We start from the raw sequence: 22,142 nt of genomic DNA on the forward strand, positions 1-22,142 counted from the left end.
TGTACTAAATACTAAATCTCTTCCATGTTTTTCAAACTTTATTCTGTACAATATTAAAGGCGTATCTTTTTTTGCTAACTATAACAACTTTATAACACAAAGCTTTTATTTTTCTTTGCAGCATATAAAGCAGTCTGTTCCGGTTACATTGACTCGACTGTTGTAGATATGGAAACTTATTTGTAGAATGGTATCTCCACTCGTCCACTTTTAGCATTAACTGTTTCCCAACATGTACAAATAAAAGTTGAACTATCCATCCGGTCGATGTAAAGTTTTCCGTCCAAATGGTCCATTTCATGCTGCGCTATTCTTGCGTTCCAGCCGCTTAATTCTACTTCATTTTCTATGCAGTTGAGATTTTTTCCTTTAAACAGAACCGAATTAAAGCGTTCCACTTCTGCAGAATAACCTCGTACACTCATGCAACCTTCCGGATGTTTATGCTTTTCATAGTTAGTAACAGTCAAAGTTGGATTAATTACAACCTACTAATAAATAAATTACTAATTGGAATACTTAATTTATCATTCTATCAAATATTACTGTTAATGGCAGTGTAGACATTTTCCTAGCATCGTAAATAGGTTTTGGTAATATGTCTTTTAAGCCTTCGCGAAACTCCATTACAATTATACGAAGCGAAATTCCAATCTGTGGTGCGGCAACACCAACGCAATCGAATTTTCGTAAGACTTTTATCATCTTTTCAACAATATGTTCCACTTCTTTACTGCCTATTAGTTCTTCAGGCACTTCTGCTGCTTTTGTACGTAAAACTGGATCTCCAATTTGGGTGAAATGCTCATAAGGAGGCTTATTCATAGGCTTTGGGGACCAAAACTCTTGGTAAGCTTTTCGAAAACTCTTCTCTCTTGTCATACTTGTATTTACAAATCGTTTGCCATGGTTGAGAATTTTCCATGCTAATAACTGCGTTTTTTGCAATTGCATTGTTACCGGCTAATTATCAATATCAATAGCAAATCCCTCAACAAATTTAAAACTCGTTATTATGTATTATGTGAACATTTCAGTCTTATCTATTTATCAGCTGTTTATAAAGTTGCCACATAGATAAAAATTGTAATCAGATTTCCTTTTAGTACTGTACTTTTAGAAAATTATTGTAACGGATTTCCAAAATCTGTCGTTTACTCTAAAACTCTAACCTGAGTTCGATCACTGGATTGTCAAATAAAAGTCACACTTTAATGGCTATACACTACCCTGCAAGACAGGTACCGGCGAATTCTCCGGTGAAATGCCAGGGAGCGGTACCCGCAGTTTCAATGAAAGTTTCTATGCCATTCTTAAGGGCGAATTGACAAAAGTACCCGAAACTATTGTATACGTGTGATCGTTCATCCCTTTCTTGCACATTACATTCATCATTTAGCAATGTCTATATACCTCTTGCACAATTTGGGGAATGGTATTGGTACAATCACGGATGAAAGACCCAATACTGCGAACCAAAACTCCACGTGCACTTTCAGTACTGCGACCCACAAAAGGCCAGAAACTATACCCGCTATTTTCGGTTAGTTCTACCAAAATCTCAAATGAGAATTTAATAACAAAATCATTAATTATATTTCATATTTATTTAAAATATCATGCCATTTAGGTGTTTATTATTATATTTACTTTATAAATGTATTATCGTACTTCACTATATACATATGTAAACGTATTGAATATTTGAACAATTTTTGCTATCTGACAAAGGCTGGAGGAAGAGTGGCAAATGTCAAATACCCCGAGCGGCCTGGAAGTGTAAGCTGCGCACATTATGTGAGGACTATTTTGGTTTCCTTAGGTGATTTGGAAGATCTGTTCTTTCATTAATTTCATTAGTACTAGATTCGTCCATTTTCTGGGAGGAGAAATATAAAGTAAAATTAGAATTTTTACAACATAAAAGTTGGTAATAATTACCTTATGTTTCAGGAATTCTAAATCTAACACTGGCAACGTGCTAGTCTTAACATCCAAGCTCTTGCTGTAGTATTTCCATTGAACTAATTTCGGTGAATCCATGTCCTTGTAAAGCGATATAACAACGTTATGATTTCTCAATACAAGGTGAAAATGAATCAAAAACGTCCTCCTAATTAAACATATAAGAAGTTTTTAAATTTTCATGATCACAAACATTCACTTAAATATACCCTCTGATTTCTATGTTTCAGTTGCTGGTATGGCCAACTGAGGTGCCGGTAAGTGCAAAAATTCTGCATATGCTTTGCCCTCTAGCTCATTGGCAATAGCCAGTTGACACACGTCGCGATAATAAACGGTTTCAAACTCACCTAAACCATATCGTTCCAAATCTCGTGCTTGTGTTGACCAAAAGGTTTAATTGCACGTAAAAAAGTGACATTAAACCTAATATCTGGTGTGTCAATGATGTATGTTCCATGTAGCTGCGTTTGCATCCATAGTTCTGAATTTGCTTGCAGCACATATTTCATCGCTTCGAAAGTTCTACGCTGCTACTATAAGTGGCACCAATTAGGTTGCGTACCTTTAACGCGCAGTATGAGGTTTGAAATATCTGTATCGAAAATTTTAGAATTTAAGGCAAGATAATTCATTCAACAATTATTTACATATTCAATGGTTTCGCCCTTGATGTTGACCATTGTTGGCGTAGCTTCTATTGCGTGCTTCGAATTGACAATGCAATGAAGTATTAATGTATCAGCTCTTCAATTCCATATTTTGGCTTTAGAAAACTTTTATTTTACGTTTTTAAAATGCGTGCTTCAATAATTTAAACTTTAATTAGGCTACAGATCACTGATTTAAAAAACACGCAAAATAATACTTCACAAGCAGCCATGATATAGCTCAAAACAAAACTTGTTTAAACACGAGGACTTTGGTTGTTTCTTTCTATCATTCAGGGTGCTGTACGAAAGAAGAGTTGAGGTAAATGTTTATGCACATTTCGCCCTTTGTTGCATATGTGCATATGTAGTGGTTTTATTAAAATTTCTTTGAATGTATTGGAGTTTCAGTACCCATGACTTGCTGGGTAATCTTTATTTCTAATTCCTTATAACTTAACACGTTAGTACTCAATACTCTACTTTACAACTCTAACTTATAACTTGATTACACTTTGCTCGACAACTGTCTCTTTAGAATTGTCCTCACTCGACAACTCTCTTATCAGAACTGTGTCTTGCTGCCAGTCCGGCAGCTCTTATATAGTCGATTGTAAGCGACACTTCGGCACTCGAACATTCTGGCAACTACGAATATCGATGTCTAGATACATCTAGCAAGTTATCAATTTCGATTGTCGATTCTAGTTTGTTCTGGTGCTATTTTCGTTACACTACCCTCCACTTAAGTCTGATCGTCCCGATTAGACTTACTTCCAGAACCAAACGCTTAGCATCTCTTCCTTTAATTTCGTCTTCTAAGACACTGTTGTCCTCCTTAGCATTAAACCTAAAGTTTAAATCAATCAGTAGCCCAAAATTATACTCGCAGTCGTCGTTGTTTTCTGGACAGCAGACTGATAAGCCAGGAACATGGATATATGGATATCTTCTGTACCTGTGGTGGTACCTATCCACCAATTTTCTAAAATTGGGTATTTCTCCGTCCTAGCCATCAAAACACTCCTGTTTCCTGATTTGGTGGTAGGTAATGGACCATCTACAACCATGGCAAATCGCTCAAATGGTGCTTCCGAACTGTATTGCTTCATCTCGCTATGACTCCTGAGTCTCGTCCCCTTAGCTTCAATGCATAGCAACATTAGCCATCCACGAAATGACTGATTGACGACAACCAATAAAAAATTTGCTTTAATTTTCCCAAGGTTTCCGTGATTCTTATGTGCTCTTCACTTGGACCTTTGTGCATCTCGTAGCGAACTTTAGGTAATCTCTCATTCCGACCAACCATGAAAGATCGGGAGATTTGTCCTTCTTTACTTTTCCCAACCCGATATAAGCAACCAGCCACTAACTTGAAACTTTTGCACTGTGCCTTTGCGATTGGACGTTCTGCAGCTATTTCTTCTTTCTTTGGATGTTTCACACCTGGAGGCTCATGTTGTTGAGAGTCTTCTTCCTTCAGATCACAATCTTTTGTCCATGACACCACTGTCTCCTCTGGGATCACCTGCGTCGATTTATGCACCTCCTGTTTCTTCAACTGTGTCAACACCTGTGCCGAAACCTGTGATGGTATACACTCTCCTCCTCCTCTTTCAACTGTGACGACACCCCATTCACTTCCAATTGTGATAACAAAATCTTTCCATGCGCTTCCAAAGGTCTTGACATACACGTCTCATTCGCTTCCAAATGTGTTAACAAAATCTCCTCGTACTTTTCTAACTGTTACAACTTTTCGTTACATTATGCTGTTTAAGTTTTTATTCATCAAATTTTAGCTCGTCGGTTATTTTACCAGTTAATTTAAATCCAATTGTATGGCGCGATGTATAATTTAGAGAATTCATTTACAGTGACATTTTCCCAAATTGAATATATTAAAAAAATGTTAATTTATTCCTTAGTTTTAGCTTTTATCAAATCTTCTAGTTTAGAATAAAAACTACTTCGTCTCAGCGTTTTTAAAATCAAATGATGCATATGGTTTTCTGCTCTAGTTATACTCTAGCAACATGTTTCAAAGAGAGTAATATAGTTTTGTTCACCTAACGGTTGTTTGTGTCACCCAGAATGAAAAGAGTTAGATATGGAGTTATATATACCAAAGTGACGAGTAGAGTTGACATCATGGTGTCTGTCCGGCCGAAAATATCGGTAAATCTCTCAGATATTCCAAAGAAATTCAAAGGAGCCTCTGTGCCAAAAATTATCAAAATCAGATGTATACATCCTGTAGCTCCCATATACCTCATATACGGCTTTTCAAACTTCCGGTAGACTTTCTACCGTATATATCGGTTAATATGTGAGATCTCTTAGTCAAATTAACGGAACGTAAAATCTTTGATACAACGAAGCTTGGTAGCAAAAATAGTAGAAATCGGTCCAGAAATCATTCCAGCTTCCATATACTATATATAATGATTTTCGTTGTTCTAATGCACTTAAGTCAACAGAAGGCATGAATATCTTTTTACTAACATGCACTGTGACAAAATATATGGATAAAAGGTGGAGGATGGAGTCATATGTAGAAGTTCACGCAAGTGAGGAAAGTTTCTGACTGCCATTCACTTGGGAGTGGCCAGGAACGATTCTTTTGCATGTGGCTCAAGCAGTTCACAACTTCCTGTCTTAGACAAAGTATCCTCTGGGTAGCCAACAGACACCCGCTTGGAGGCGAGCTAAAGTGAGAAGGCGAATCCCGCTTATGCGGTTGTGCGTAGGGTTTGGAACCCACCACATAAAAACGAATAACCAATGAATAGGAAGCAACAGCTTCAGATGAGACACCCCCCTTTTGATGACGACCACAGCAAACGTATAAAGGACTATGATTTAAGGTCATGCACCTGGAATGTCCGTACCCTTAATTGGGAAGGTGCCTCTGCCCAGCTGGTTGATGTCCTCGTAAGAGTAAAGGCTGACATCACCACAATCCAAGAAATGCGATGGACGGGACAAGAACGGAAGAAGGTGGGTCCTTGAGACATCTACTACAGCGGCAAATTCGGTGTGGGATTCGTGGTGGGAGAGAGACTCCGTCGTTGAGTCCTGGCATTCACTTCGGTGGATGAACGTCTAGCCACAATCCGCATCAAAGCGAGGTTCTTCATCATATCGCTTATTTGCGCCCACGCCCCGACGGAAGAGAAGGAGATACCTTCTATGAGCGCTGCCCCCGCCACGATGTCAAAATCATGCTTGGCGATTTCAACGCTAGGGTGGGTAAGGAAGGTGTCTTTGGCACAACAGTCGGAAAATTCAGCCTTCATAACGAAACATCGCCAAACGGCCTGAGGCTGATCGAATTCGCCGGGGCCCGAAATATGGTCGTCTGTAGTACTAGTTTCCAGCATAAAAAAATCCATCAAGCAACTTGGCTGTCCCCGGATCGAATCACTCGCACTCGATCATGTTGTGATAGATGGACGACATGTCTCCAGTGTTTCTGATGTGCGTACGCTTCGTGGTCCCAACATCGACTCGGACCACTATCTTGTAGCAGCTAAGATACGCACACGCCTCTGTGTAGAAAAGCGCACACGTCACAAACACAAGGAAGGTTCGACATCGAGAAGCTGCAATCACAACCGACAGCCGAACGATTTTCTACTCCAGTCTCCAGTGTTTCTGATGTGCGTACGCTTCGTGGTCCCAACATTGACTCGGACCATTATCTTGTAGCAGCTAAGATACGCACACGCCTCTGTGTAGAAAAGCGCACACGTCAACAAACACAAGGAAGGTTCGACATCGAGAAGCTGCAATCACAACCGACAGCCGAACGATTTTCTACTCGACTTGCACTCCTGCTCTCTGAGAGTACTCATCAGCATCTCGGTATAAGAGAACTGTGGGATGGCATATCAAACTCCTTACGTACAGCTGCAACCGAAACAATTGGCTTTCGAAAAAGTCAAAAAACAGCTGGTATGATGAGGATTGGAGAGAAAACAGACTGCCTACCTCGCAATGTTGCGATCGACCGCAACACGAGCGGGATGGGAAAGATACCGAGAGCTGAAGAGAGAAGCGAGACGTATGAGTATGAAGAGCTTGACAAGCTGGCCGACAGGGGTAATGCTCGAAAATTTCACGAACCCACGAACACGTAGAACCCCATAGGTGATCTAGTTGTTGATGACCAGAGTATACTGTGTTTGTGGAGGGAACACTTCTCCAGCCTGCTGAATGGCAGTGAAAGTACAACACCAGGAGATGGCGAACCCGATTCCCCAATCGACGGACCGTGAAGAAATTAGAATAGCAATTACCCGCTTGAAGAACAACAAGGCGGCGGGGCCGATGGATTGCCGGCCGAGCTATTCAAATACGGCTGCGAAGTGCTGATAAAGTGCATGCATCAGCTTCTTTGCGGAATATGGTTGGAAGAAATCATACCTGACGATTGGAATCTAAGTGTACTCTGCCCAATCCACCAAAAGGGAGACTCCACAATCTGCGCCAACTATCGTGGGATAAGCCTTATTATAAGGTTCTATCGAGCGTACTGTGTGAAAGACTAAAGCCCACCGTCAACAAATTGAGTGGAACTGATCAGTGTGGCTTTAGACCTGGAAAATCAACAACTGACCATATATTCACCATGCGCTAAATATTGGAGAAGACCCGTGAAAAGATGATCGACACACACCATATATTTGTCGACTGTAAAGCTGCTTTTGACAGCACGAAAAGGAGCTGACTTTATGCCGCGATGTCTGAATTTGGTATCCGCGCAAAACTAATACGGCTGTGTATGCTGACGTTGAGCAACACCAAAAGCTCCGTCAGGATCAGGAAGGTGACTCGCTATCGTGTGACTTCTTTAACCTGATGCTGGAAAAAATAGTTCGAGCCGCAGAGCTAAACTAAGAAGGTACAATTTTTTATAAGAGTGTACAGCTACTGGCATACGCCGATGATATCGACATCATTGGAAACAACACCCGCTCCGTTAGTTCTGCTTTTTCCCGCCTGGATAAAGAAGCGAAGCGAATGGGTCCGGTGGTGAACGAGGACAAGACATATCTCCTGTCATCAAACAAGCAGTCGTCTTGGCTCCCACGTCACTGTTGACAGTCATAACTTTGAAGTTGTAGATAATTTCGTATACCTGGCCACCAGCATCAACACCGATAATAATGTCAGCCTTGAAATCCAGCGCAGAATCACTCTTGCCAACAGGTGCTACTATGGACTGAGTAAGCAATTGAAAAGAAAAGTCCTCTTTCGACGAACAAAAACTAAACTCTACAAGTCCCTCATCATTCCCTTCCTACTTTATGGTGCAGAAGCGTGGACGGTGTCGACATCCGATGAGACGGCACTAGGAGTTTTCGAGAGAAAGGTTTTGCGGAAGATTTATGGTCCCTTAAACATTGGCAACGGCGAATACCGCAGACGACATGTCTATGTTCGACGACATAGACATAGTCCAGCGAATAAAAAGACAGCGGCGACGCTGGCTGGATAATGTTGTTCGAATGGATGAAAGTGCCCCAGCTCTGAAAGTTTTCGAGGCAGTACCCGCTGGTGGAAGCCGAGGAAGAGGGAGACCTCCACTCCGATGGAAGGACCAGGTGGAGAAGGACCTGTTTTCACTTGGTATTACCAATTGGCGCCAAACTACCAAAAGGACGGATGCGTGGCGCGCTGTTATGGACTCGGCTATAACCGCGTAAGCGGTGTCTACGCCAGTCAAGAAGAAGAAGAAATGGTAATTTACAAACATGTCTAAAACAAACCTAGCACTTTACACTCTGATATGAATAGGTTAAGCTGTAGCTACAAATAGTAATATTTATTTGTTCTACAATAAAATTTATATATGTATTTTGGGCACCTGTTGTTGCAGAAAAAATTTAAAATATATACGTCAATGTTTCTATGTAAATATTCTGTGCCCTTTGCCATCATCTACAGGTCATTCATCATTTCAGACAGCACACAACTTATACATACATATGCGTATTTATGCGTAAATATACTCATACATAGCCAAGGTCGTGTACTCTACTCCAAGATAAAACCTACTCCTGTTTGAAATAGAAACATTCATTGCACATATAAATATAAAAGTAAATATATTCACACGTTTTTATTTCCAACTAAAATATATACAGCTATGTATCTGAAAATATACATATACATAAATAAATACTCCTACATGCATACAAACTCTGGTAAAAGCAGAAAACAACCAGTGCAGAGAATGCAAAACATACCCACATTTAAATATATGTACATACTGTACGCATGTTTTGTAGGACTCTGGTGCAAGTAAAGCTTTTCCCATAAAAAGCACACGAAAATCAAAATCAAATTTCCAACGAGTAGTTGAGCATTCTCTCAACAGGTTGTGTGCGCACAAGAATACTAAAGTTATAAAGTTATAATGTTATGTGGTATTTCTGAAGCAATCGCAAATAATTACGAGCCAAATCCCATTTTGGAGAACAAAACACAACCAAACAACACCACTTACACCACATTCAATGAATGTATGTTTGTGCAAAAGCACAAAATAAGCTAAGGATGCAGTGGTTGCTCTCAAACAGCCCCAACATTATTAGCGTGTGCATAGGTTTTAGCAGAGGCAGAACTCACGAATACGAATTTGCGAAATTCAGTAGACAATGAAAGTTTGACATGGACCACTCGTTCGTGCGTATCCACAAAATACATACAATACATCAAATGTTTAATTTCCGTTAAGCAAAAAGTTAATTGCTCGAGAATAAGTTGTGCAAAATTGCTGTGTGTACTCGAATGAATTCAATAACACAATCTACGACGTGCAGTGTGTGATGTATTCACAAATGTGTACTGATATATGAGTAAAGAACATTATTAAAAAGTTTTACAAAATCGAAAATAATAATAAAGCTCATAAATAAGGGAGTCTGTCTTAAATAAATTTTAATACTTAATTATAGTATCTTAACGAAATTTAAGTTTAAAATCGTAATGTGCAAATCTTTAATAATTTACGCCAACGCACCTTGCAGACTACCACATATACCACAATAATTATTTAAGTACATATCTATATACATATGTATATATTACATGTATGTATACATTAATACAAATATGTCTGTGCGTACATATTCCTAAGAAAATGGTACTCTGGAGCAGTTCATTCCTATGAGCAAGCTCTGCTCTCACTACTTTTTATCAGCAAGCCATCTACTTTGGTACCATCATTTTATCAACAATGAAAAACCACGATTTTAAATACGATATTGTCAAACCCGTAAAGAAACGACTAACGTAAGAAGTGTCAAAAATCTTATAAAGACTTGCTGTCGCTCAAAAAGATGTGCTGTGAATTAATTGATGTATAATACAAAAAAAACAACAATTAAATTAAATATAGCTACAGTATTATTAAATTTAATAATATTATGATTAAAATTAGTTCATAGATTTGAGTGATAACCGTAGTAATCGAAATAAAAATAAACGCCAAAAAAGTTATTAAATTGGTTAAAAGTTTGTTCAATATCAATCAGAAATTTTTAATATAATGGCCAAATACATACATATGTATGTATACAATTATGTTGAAGTACAATTTTCTGTATAGTTAAAAAAATATTGGTGAAATCATAGAACATTTTATATACATGAAATACCTTTTTTTTCAAAACAACAATTATTTCTAACGACGTCATAATAATCACATTGTCGCGTGAGTTCGGCAAAAATTACAAGAGAAATTACAAAGTTCGATTATTTTTATATTTTGAATGTATGAAAAAAATAAGTTATTGCACACTTTCGATGACATCGAAGGAATTTTTAGAATTTTAACAATGGTGCTAAGGTGCCTTGAGAGTTTCTGATAAAAATTAGACGACTTTGATTTTTTTAAAAAATATATATATATGTACATATGTATGTATGTATGACTAGAATTGATCAATTTAATGAAAATTACCGCTCCTTACAGTTTCCGTAGTAGGCATGACAGTTAACTAATTTTCATCACAGTTAACAAAAGTTGACATTTTTGACAGCAGGTTCTGTACGATCGCGTCCCTCCAGATCAGACTGACCGCCGATGTACATTTCTAAAATACTTACTATTCGATTCTTTTTTAAATTTATACTAAAAATTTCGAAAATAGTAAACTTAGAAACACAAAATTTATGAACATTTTTCTTAGATTAAAACAAAATTTTTATACTCTGTGCAACAGTAACCTGTAGATTTCTCGAGGAGAATAAAATGTGTTCATTTGCACATAGTAAATGTACAATACATAATCAGTACTGATTACATATATTTATAATGAACTCTGATGCTAATGTCAGTGAACTTTGATAGATTAATATAGGATATATAAAATACAGTTGGGCTTATTGTAAAATAGTGATTAGTTACCACTAAGCCCATATTTTCCTCACTAATTAACTCTATTTATGCAATCCTATCAGCAATAGGTCTACATTTTATAATAATTTATTCTATAATAATTCTTCATTTATACAAAATATTTGGTATTTGATATTTGTAATTTTATTTGTATATCGTTGGGATTATTTTAGCTGAAGTACTATTGACAAATATGCTAAACGACTTTATTTAAACGTTTTATAATTGAATCGAATAAAAACAAACAAGAGACTAGTTTTAATCAGAAATACATGATTGTAAAAGAATATTGTAGATGGAGGATGTGTTTTGTTATGTGCACGAGTCCAAACATATGTACCTAAATAATATACATCGGTGTAAATAGTTAAGAAGCTAATTATTTGATAGTGCGGTAAAAGGTTAGTGTTAAAAATGTCGGACATCGTGGATACGGAATTGCTAGTGAATTGCACAATACTTGCCGTGAGACGTTTCGGACTCAACACGATTGTAAATTCATCTTTATTGAATACCCTGAATCGTTCAGAAGTTATCAATCTACTTTCTGGAATAATAGAGAATAAGGAAAACTTAGACAATATTAATGATGCAAAGTAAGTTTACTTATTATTAAAAGTCCTATTATTATATTATTTTCGGGAAAGTCCCAATTTTTACATTATTTTATTTAATATTGTTTGACCTAGGTTATCAAGTCTAGCAGCTATTCTGTAGACAAGTGTTTACGATTCCACAATTTTGGATCCATTACGATTTTATCCGTAAGCAAGAAAGATATTAGAAATCACCCCATAAACGCAATACATAGTTTGCTACTTAAAAATTTTAATCATCATATTTTACCAATTTCAGTAAGAAAGGTATACAGAGCAAGAATATATATAAAGTATATATTTGAAATGTATTGCCCTCGGAATGTTATTTTGTCCAATGTTTACTCTAATTCCACTCATTAAACCACTGAATCATATTCCAACATAGGTTTCGCCAAAATTCTAATAAAAATACATTTTGCTGAATAATTTAACTGATCGGTTATTTGGTGTTCGTTTACAACTTTCGTTCACTTTACAATATATAAATCAACAATGAATGTAGAATTACACTTAAAGAAATAGTACATTCGAAGTGAGACATCTCTCGTCCAAATCGGATAATAACATTTAGGGGGACGAATTTAGCACTCTACGGATAATACGACAACGGTACCAGACCAGATATCGTTTAATAATTTTATTTATGCTGATGAGTGCTCTCAGAAAGCAGGAATGCAAATCGAGTAGAAAACTGCTCGGCTGTCTGTTACGATTGCAGCTTTTCGACATCGAACCTTCCCTTCCTGGTGCGTGGCAATAATTGGTCCTCGGAGCGTACTAGCGTCTAACACACTGGAAACAGATCATCCGTCTATCACAAAATTATCGATTTGGTTGCGCGATTTTCGTTTAGAGACAGCCATATAGCTTGAGCGGACAACAATATTTCGTTTTTGAAACACAATGTAAAATGATTTTCACAGAATGCGAGAATTGTTCAGGCTTTTCTATATACAGTACTGGGCATGAATGAGTTAAAATATTCACCCTAGAAAAAGCGAAAATGAGATTTGCAATAAGTGATAAAATAAATTATTAGTCAAAAAATATGTGTGTTAAATTTTTCAGAATGTTTTTGTTTAAAATTTTTTCAAAATATTACAATAAGGAATATGCTTCAATTAAAATACATTAAAATATGTAGTAAGATCACAATGATTGTTTGTTTTTTATTTCATAATTTGTTTATATCTATTTACCGCCCTAATCCTTGCTGGTATTGACGAAATAAGCTTTTACAGTAATCCGCCTATGGCAGGTCGGATGTCATCATACCACGTCTTCAAAAGAAAGAGAAAGGAATCAAGTTCTTTCGATTTTTCAAGTTCTGTGCGGCTATGTGTTTCCTCATAATCGCCCACAAGTTTGCGATCGGGTTTAAATCGTGGCTGTTCCCAGGCGTCCAGTATTTTTGTATATGTATCACCGTTGACTTTTCCTTCAATTAAGGGATTAAGGGCATTTTAAGAATATTGTGTGAAAGTTTTAGATCATTCGGAGAAAAACTAACGAAGTTACAGCAGGCTACCTGCGCTGAGTGTAGAAAACTTTGAATCGATTTTCCCAAATATGTCATTTTTAAAGTCGGTGACCAGCCTACAGAAAAAACTACTGCATCGATCGTTTTAAAATTTTGAACAAATATTCTACATATATATAGCTCTCGAATGACGTCGAGTTTTTCCAAAAATTTTAATTACTAACAATTTTACAATAACAAATAGGTCGATTTTTTCGTCTAAAATCGTCATTTTGACTTGAAAATGGTACCAAAAATTGAAAAATTGAAAAATTAAAAAAAAAACTCGACGTCAATTGAAAGATAAACTAAAGAAAGCATTTTGATTTTTTGGTTTCGGATGATCCAGTGATGCTGTAGGCTGGTCACTGCACAACAACTTTTTTTCCAGGTGCCTGCAGAGATCGACGATAAATCCGTTATTCCTCGCCAGTTTTCGATAAAACTTTTTTTAAGTATCCTTCAAATGTTGTACTTTCATATAATAATAAGTAAAATAAACCTACAGCAATAATTTTTTCTAAAAAATTCATGAAAAATGTCTTTTTTCGAAGAAACAAACCTTACCAACAAAAAGCGAATCGTAGCTGCATCCACTGTCACTACTGTCGAATTATAAAGGTATTTTTCTATATCTGACTGGAACTTTCTTTCGGACCTTCCAACCCCATTCCTCGGTCAAAAGATCTCGTCTCCCGAAATTTGTTGTTGAAATCTACTACAGTAGCCTGGCTGAATCCCACAAAGCCCGATATTTGTCTGGAGCCTTGATTCTGCTGCGATAAGGCTACTTTAATAACATCAGTCATTTGTCGTATTGTATATAACTGCACTTTCACAGACTTTTTACAAACACACTGATATTTTGCTTATGCAAATCAACTCTTTATAGCACTATACATACGAGAAAGAAATGATTGCCATTACAAAGCGGACTTTCTAAAACTTAAAGTAGTTGCAACCACTTAACCGATTTTTTGTGCCCAGCACTGTACATATGTATATACATACATTGATTACCTCCGTTCCACCTAGAACCTTTGGGAAAAATTAAAAACATATGTGTAATGTCAGGAATTGACCAATAGTACAATAGACAATTGAAACAAGTAAAATTGTTTTTAACACAAATATATTATGCTAACAACATTAAAATGTGTCATCATATTATATAATACTTTCTCGTGCTGAATATATGTACTAGGGCTCTTAAAATTATTCGATTAACCTGAAAACCGATTATTCGAATATCCGGTTTGTAACCGTTCGTACGAATATTAACCGGTTAGCACTATTCGGTTAGTCGCAATGTTCCGACTATTCGATTAGTCGTTCTACTGCGGTTATTCGAATAGTTATACTGTCACTATTCGAATAAATGAAAAAAACAGCGAGTTTTGCTAAGGCCAAAACCAGATATATGTCCGTATTTTCCAGATATATACAATATGCGGTATAAATCAGTTGAGAAGAGTTCGGACAAAAGGGCACGAGCAAAACCGACCACTGACCGACCCAAAAAAACCGGTTCTTCACAGAAAACCGACTACCCACTCGTCGAAGTTTTGCCCCAAAACGCCCCAAAGCCCCACCCACCGACCGCCCACACTGCCACGAGTGTGTCCCAAAAAACCGGTTCCAAAAAGTAACCGGTTACTGCAGTACTAGGCATATGCCGCAAAAAACCGAAAAAAATCGGCAGCAAGTGGGTAGGGGTATAGAATAGCGAACTCAAGAAACATACTACGCAGTGTTGTATCAGTCATATTTTAATTTTGCATGTGAAACAACAACAGTGTTGGTATGACAGTCATAAAGAATAGTGAGTTTTTTGTTAGTTTGAATGTTTCACTTTTTTCAATAAAAATTAGAAAATTAATGAACTTGCACTATTCGAATAGTCGACAACGAACGGTTAACCGAATAGTCGAAAATGAGCGGTTAATCGAATAGTCGATGACTGATGACTATCCGAATAGTGCAAACCGAATATTATTATTCGAATAATGCCCTATTCGGTTAATTCGGTTAGTCGATTAGTCGAATACTGTAATAATAAGAGCTCTAATATGTACATAAATTGTATGAATTACAAATTTTTTTTCACAGGGACTTTTTAACCGAATGCTTATTCCCGTCACCGACAAGACCATACGAATTGCCATGGGAACAAAAAACTATTTGGGCAATTATCTTCGGTATGATGCTGTTTGTTGCAATTGCCGGAAACTGCATTGTCTTGTGGATTGTTGCGGGTAAAACATAATTATATATTCTTATATTTCAACACTTTTGATTTAAAACTAAGGATTCTATGTGAACTAAAATTTTTATTTTATCCTTTATAAAGGTCATCGAAGTATGCGAACTGTTACAAACTACTTTTTGCTGAATTTGAGTATTGCCGATTTGCTGATGTCCTCGCTGAACTGCGTTTTCAATTTCATCTTTATGCTAAATTCGGATTGGCCCTTTGGTGCTATTTACTGCACAATAAATAATTTCATGGCGAATGTGACCGTCTCGACATCGGTGTTTACTCTTGTGGCAATATCACTGGATAGGTAAGGAAATGCTTAAATTATAGGAAATATGCTTAAATAACAGGAAAGAATAATACGTATTACGTATTGTATATGTAAGTATACATATACAGTGATCCCCGCTTAAGTGCCACCCCGTTTAAGTGCCTTTCCCGCTAAAGTGACCATCTCGTGATATAGAAACGGGAGATAGATGGATAGAAAATGGTAGAAATGGGATAATAACCACGCTCAGCTTCATACAAAGGTTAGGTTGAAAACTACTAAAACTGCGTTAATTCACTAATGAAAAACGTTATAAGCATTAAACGTATTAAGCATTTTGACTATAAAGATGGTACGTTGTGTGGCCCACCTTTGTATCAAAAGTCTTATCATAGAAACCACTCGACCAATTTCAAACAGGTTTGCTTCGGTCTGTTCACAACCACTACTACTTCTTATATATAACATGATTTTGATTTCCATCTGATTCTTTCCGATTACCATATATAACTTAAACATCAGTGAATGTATCGGTTGCAACAGATACGACGTCGCAAAAATGCTATTAATGGTGTGGCAAGGCTTATATAAAAATTGTCCAAATAGGACACTCATTTTTCTAGGCCCCTTATATCCAACAATGTTTGAGGCTAATTTTTATAAATTTAGAGGGAATCTTTTCCTTATAATGATGTACCTAGGTGCCAAAAATACTCGGATCATTACTTCTCCTAGCTCCCAAATACCCTATATAAAGATTAGCAAACTTCCGGAGACTTTATACCGGTAATATGTGAACAAATAATCTTGGATATAACGTAGCTTGATTGCGAAATCGGTGCAAGTATTGCCCCAACCATTTACTCGTTTACTATATATGTATGTACATATAATTTTCGTTATTACAATGTCAAATTGTGTGTTATATGTATTAATATGTAGATTTAAAACTGGTTACTCAAGCTAGACCATCCCCTCGCCTGAATATACGCAATGGTTTCCATAACCCTATTATAATAAAGTTCTACCAATACCTGAATATGTTTCCTTAAATTTGCCCCTTGCAAAATTCGAGAGTATAAAATGTTCGGTTACACCCGAACTTAGCCCTTCATTACTTATTTATTGATGCAATAATATTTTATTAACATTATTGAATTTTCTTGCAGATATTTTGCAATTGTTCATCCTTTGAAGAGAAGAACTTCAAGACGAAAAGTACGGATCATTCTGGCCCTAATATGGGTTATTAGTTGCATCCTAGCAGCTCCCTGTTTACTGTACTCCAGCACAATGACAAAAAGGTAGTATTAAAATATATATCTACTATAGCTTGAAATAAGTAAATATACAAACATTGCCTAAATTGTCGTTTGTATCCGTGATTAAATTGGATTCATCTGAACAATCTTTATATTATTCAAGACTTTTATATTGATCGGAAACTTGGAACAAACCTATCGTAAACCTTGTTCAATTTAGTTAAGGATAGCGTTAAAGTTTTTTTTGAAAATTTTAAGGGGTATTTCGAAATCTCAGAAACAAAGATACTTTTGAGATTCATCACATAGTGAGTTAATGTTTCCAAAATTGGTTTCTTTGCTAACAAAGGAGAAATTTAGACGAATATTTTGAAAACCCGTGTGGTATCGTTTTTTTTTCAGATATTACAATGGGAAATCGAGAACTGTGTGCTTTATGATGTGGCCAGATGGACGCTATCCAACATCGATATCAGATTACGCGTATGTATTGAAATTGACTTATTTGTATATATTTTTTATGAACCATTATATTTCATCAGCTACAACATTATAATCCTTATACTAACATATGGAATTCCAATGGTTGTCATGCTAATATGCTACACCTTGATGGGTCGTGTCCTCTGGTATAAAAACATTCTATATCTTTATGATAATTGGATAATTTTTAACCGTATTTTTTTTCAGGGGTAGCCGATCTATTGGGGAGAACATTGATCGTCAAATGGAGTCGATGAAGTCGAAGAGAAAGGTGGTGCGAATGTTTATCGCAATCGTTTTAATTTTCGCGATTTGTTGGTTGCCATACCATTTGTTCTTCATCTATGCTTATCACAACAACGACATCACATCGGCCAAATATGTGCAACATATGTATCTGGGCTTCTACTGGTTAGCTATGTCAAATGCCATGGTAAATCCAATAATATATTATTGGATGAACAAAAGGTAAGAAGAATTCACTCTGAACCCGAAATTTATTAAAAAATATTTTTTGTTGTTTTTAGATTTCGGTTGTACTTCCAAAGGATCATATGTTGTTGCTGTTATGGCGCAGTTAATCGCAAAACGGATTCTCCGAATTTAATCGCTAATAAAAACAGTTTCCAGAAAACAATTAAAGGTACATAATACAATTTTTGGGTTTATAATTTTCAATTAATATACCTATTTTATAATCGGCAACAATTTGTTCCACGGATTATTGGAATAGTGCTTCCTAAAAATTTAAATTTTTCATATATCCTAACTCCTTCACAAATATCAACTATAGACTGCACATGCGCACTTAAGACAGAGTTTTTGAGATACGCAGTAGTAATTAAGCATCGAGATAATGCAAAATATAAAGATTTATCTAAACGATATCCGATAGCATCGAAAACTCTCTGATTATATTTATTGAACAGAAAAGGGTATTATATTGTAGTGGACGAAATGACAGATTAATTAATAACCTCAAAACGAAAATAACAATATCTGTTCGGGTTTTTCTTTTTAATAGTAAAAAAAGTAAACACAAATCTTGGTTAACCATTTTAAATAAACTAAATATATATATTTTTTAATTTCCGCTCACGACATTAAAAGCAACTTATTCGATGTCAGAAGTATTGGAAAGACATTTGCACGAAAGACTATTTTCAGTTGAAAGTAACAGTTTGTCCTCTTCGTATAATTTAATAGTTCCTTTAGCAATTTTTATGTTGTGGATTTCGATGAGATTAGTGGATCTGAAGAAACCAATAATGAGTACAAAAGATCTTCCATTGTAGTCAATCTAGAAATTTTTTGGGTGTAACGCTGCCGGAAATAATGAAAATCGTTTGTGCTCGCCTCTAGCTCCCACCCTAACTTCATCCCAATTTGAAGTGCTAAATTTGCTATTGTATCTATTATATATCTCAGCATTCCACTCAGAAATATTCATCATATTCAGGTAGTATCGCTTTTTTGCTTCTTGCTCCGATAATTATTCGCATTTGCTCGCCTTTGTACGAGGGCTGCTATATATATTTCTGGCCTAATAATGAAAATAGGAATATTTATCAACGAAAATGGTTTTATTGTTTTTCAAAATATTCTCCATCAAGATTTATACACTTTTGCATGCGCACAAACCAATTTTCGAAGTACTTTTTTTGAGCGATTGTCAAATTGTGCTTGATCCAATGAGAACAAACCTTTTTTACGGCCAGGTGCTCATGCAATATCGAATGTATGCTGGTGGAAGAAATGCATAGGCATGCCTCTATCTAAAGGTATGTTACATGACGGTCTTGCATTATCAGGTCACGTACGGCATCGATGTTTTTCTTTTGGACGACCTTCACGGAATTCGTCTTTGAGCGAGCGTCGGCCACGATTGAATTCGTTGTACCAGTTTTTCACATTGTTATAGGATGGATGATCGATGAACTAAAATCTTTGTATGGCTATGAAACAACGATTTTAGTTCATCGATGCACTCTTGTCGCGATAATCCACGTCGAAAGTTGTGAAAAATAATCGCACGAAAATGTTCACGAGTTAATTCCATTTTTTGGCCGAGATGAATTTTTTAATTCCCTGTAAATAAAACAATTCACGATTACATGACAAAACGTTCTGAGTGATGTTATGCTAAAAAATGTCAAACTTTCCAGTGGAAATGTCAGATTGCACCTGGCAACACTTAGTGTTGCCTAGGCCAGAAATATATATAGCAGCCCTCGTACCGCGTTGCATCAATTGATATGTACTTTTGGAATAACCAACATCAATAAGACTTTTACTTACTTTTTTTAATACTTTTTCATTGTGCCAAACTAAAAATAAAAGATTTCAAAGCAATTTAAAATTTGATAAATTGAATTGAGCCCTGCTGGATTGGTCATTTCGTTCACTGTACAACCATAAAATTCATTACACTAAATAACTGATCACCTCTCGAAAACTATATTCCCGCTTATTATTGATTATTACTGTAAATATTAACTTTAAATTTTTTCGCATTTGTGATTCAAAACAAATAGTTTTCACCAATCGTTGGGGAGAAACCAATTGAACACAATATCCAGAAGTTCAAACAAAAAACAACCCTATGCTAAAATGTCCTCTTAAGCATGCGTAATAGCCTTACACATTTTACAGCTATTATATTAAAAATTTACACAATATTACATATCGCTATACTACAAGTAACTCTTTTACTTTAGTAGAGGGCAAAAACATTTGGAAGCGGAGCACAATGGAAACACAAATTCAGGTGGCACAGACCTCACTTCGCGAAAGAATCACCACGGATAGAACTCCGAATAAAATCGTTGTGGATTGTATACAAGAGAAAGCCAAAGATGACAGTTCTCCAATATATATGTCCACAAAAAGCGTGGCTGAACAACAGCAAATTATAATTAAATGTATTTCCTGTGACGAGGACAATAAACAAGGTAAAGATATTCAGGAAAAGGATAAAAAGGACACACTCTGATTGTAAATCGGAGCATTAAATATTTTTACATACGTTTGTATGTGTACAAGTATGTGACTCTCTAAATTTTGTAAATTTCTTAAATAAAGTTATTAAATATTACACATGCAGGTATATTTAAACTGCATCTACAGAAGTACATATGTAATTTGACTTAGTATGTAAATAGCTGTAAATTATTGAGCTTTAAAAGTATATATATTTTCAGAAATTATTAAATGTAATTAAATAACATAACAAATTGACAACTCAATTTTTAAGTAATTCGCATAACATTTTTGTATTATTTTGAACCACAACCATTTGGATATTATGGTACACATTTTATCAATTAAATCGAATACTATATACAATTTATCAAAAGTATATAAATATGTATGTAAATATTAAAATAAAATATTTTTAAGATCAATCCAAAGACAAAGTAAATTCTTATTTCTGATATAAAGTATGTATTTTGCAGAAAAGTATTTCAATTGATTTCGGTAAACAGAATAGTTCCAATTAAAAAAAAAAATTTCTAATAATTTCTCGAAAGAAATAACAATTTTGAATTTGTAAATATTTATAATATACATAATTATTATAGAACTGCAAAAATAAAAAAATTAAAGTAGGTGTGAAAAATTTAAAGTCTATATCATGGTTATGGTTCAACAGAAACTAATTAGCGCGATGAATAATGCGTTAATAAATAAATTATTGACAATTGGTGTGCCTCAGTTGTCTGAAGTTGCCATTTATGTTTCTAATCTCGCACTATGGCATACATTTATCTTTATAAAAATGTCTACATATACATATTTATCCTTTGAGAATAATGGTTCATTATGGTTTCTTTGAAACAATCAATGAATAAATAGGTTTATTACTTGTGAGCGTTGACTTCAGTTGGCGTTATCAGTACATTTATTATAATATTCAAATGAATAAAGGTTTTTGCTTTTTTTATATTATGGAACGATAACAACGAAACTGTACACATAAAATGAAAGCAAGTGTATAGAATAAATGAAATTTGTTAAAAGTATTGTATTTACTTACGGCTCCAAAATGGCAAAGTTGCATATAAGTTGTACATATATTTAGAAGATTCAAATAATCATAAGAAGATAAATAAATAACTAAGAATATAAGTATGTATGTATATATGTGGGCGATTATACTTTGGTCCCGTACTGCTCAAAATCAAAATATATTAAACGAAATTTGTAAATACAAAAAAAAAGTATAGTACAGTAACTGTAACTAGTCATGTATGTATGTAATACACAAATAATTTTAAATTATTTTTATTAAAGATTTTACTGAATCTAATGGAATTATTTTCTTTATATATCATTCATTAGTTTCTCCTAAAAAACTATTGAATATTTTACCAACTTTCATAACCTCACGTGTGTCATTTTGATAGGTCCATAAACAATTGTTCGTTCTTCTAAAATTACAAAAACTAGATTTTCATATCCCATAAACAATACTGTTTACTAACTATTGCATACAAGCTCTTATTGATTGTATTATGTGAAAAAAACTCACCAATTTCTTGAGATTTAAGCGGGATTATATGCCTCTTAGTCACAAAAATGTGTTGCTTTACATTTTTGAATACGTTAATCACATTGCCAGTTTGTTTGGCCAATAACTTAAATAACCCAAATAAGTCATGATATGATTGCTCTCTGAAAGTGTATATATCAATATATGTACATATACATCACATGACTAAAC

General features: G+C 35.3%; 3 protein-coding genes across 6 annotated transcripts; 1 reads left to right on the forward strand and 2 right to left on the reverse strand.

The window, feature by feature from the left end:
* Window positions 1-20: 20 nt before the first annotated feature.
* LOC105215697 (peptide deformylase, mitochondrial) lies at window positions 21-1,064 on the reverse strand. 2 transcript variants are annotated; one of them, XM_011189743.3, is made up of 2 exons: window positions 547-1,061; window positions 21-488 (listed from the first exon to the last, which is right to left on the reverse strand). In XM_011189743.3, exons 1-2 carry the CDS (start codon window positions 952-954, stop codon window positions 177-179), a joined length of 720 nt encoding a protein of 239 aa, XP_011188045.1. In that variant the 5' UTR covers window positions 955-1,061; the 3' UTR covers window positions 21-176. The 2 variants fall into 2 exon arrangements, with proteins under 2 accessions (XP_011188045.1, XP_054082115.1); XM_054226140.1 differs by having other exon boundaries at window positions 350-491; window positions 547-1,064.
* A 556-nt stretch (window positions 1,065-1,620) lies between these two features.
* Window positions 1,621-3,239, reverse strand: LOC128924138 (uncharacterized). 2 transcript variants are annotated; one of them, XM_054235994.1, is made up of 4 exons: window positions 2,616-3,239; window positions 2,316-2,560; window positions 1,942-2,113; window positions 1,621-1,879 (listed from the first exon to the last, which is right to left on the reverse strand). In XM_054235994.1, exons 2-4 carry the CDS (start codon window positions 2,468-2,470, stop codon window positions 1,805-1,807), a joined length of 402 nt encoding a protein of 133 aa, XP_054091969.1. In that variant the 5' UTR covers window positions 2,471-2,560; window positions 2,616-3,239; the 3' UTR covers window positions 1,621-1,804. The 2 variants fall into 2 exon arrangements, with proteins under 2 accessions (XP_054091969.1, XP_054091968.1); XM_054235993.1 differs by having other exon boundaries at window positions 2,316-3,239.
* A 5,739-nt stretch (window positions 3,240-8,978) lies between these two features.
* Window positions 8,979-21,754, forward strand: LOC105215701 (tachykinin-like peptides receptor 86C). Of its 2 annotated transcripts, none has more exons than XM_011189748.3 (10): window positions 8,979-9,484; window positions 11,202-11,624; window positions 15,256-15,401; window positions 15,497-15,710; window positions 16,844-16,978; window positions 17,339-17,419; window positions 17,479-17,565; window positions 17,627-17,887; window positions 17,947-18,062; window positions 20,140-21,754. In XM_011189748.3, exons 2-10 carry the CDS (start codon window positions 11,443-11,445, stop codon window positions 20,409-20,411), a joined length of 1,494 nt encoding a protein of 497 aa, XP_011188050.2. In that variant the 5' UTR covers window positions 8,979-9,484; window positions 11,202-11,442; the 3' UTR covers window positions 20,412-21,754. The 2 variants fall into 2 exon arrangements, with proteins under 2 accessions (XP_011188050.2, XP_011188049.2); XM_011189747.3 differs by having other exon boundaries at window positions 8,990-9,484; window positions 20,137-21,753.
* The last annotated feature ends 388 nt before the right edge of the window (window positions 21,755-22,142 follow it).

This window comes from Zeugodacus cucurbitae, chromosome 2 (assembly GCF_028554725.1).
Source record: "Zeugodacus cucurbitae isolate PBARC_wt_2022May chromosome 2, idZeuCucr1.2, whole genome shotgun sequence".
Lineage (NCBI taxonomy): Eukaryota > Metazoa > Arthropoda > Insecta > Diptera > Tephritidae > Zeugodacus > Zeugodacus cucurbitae.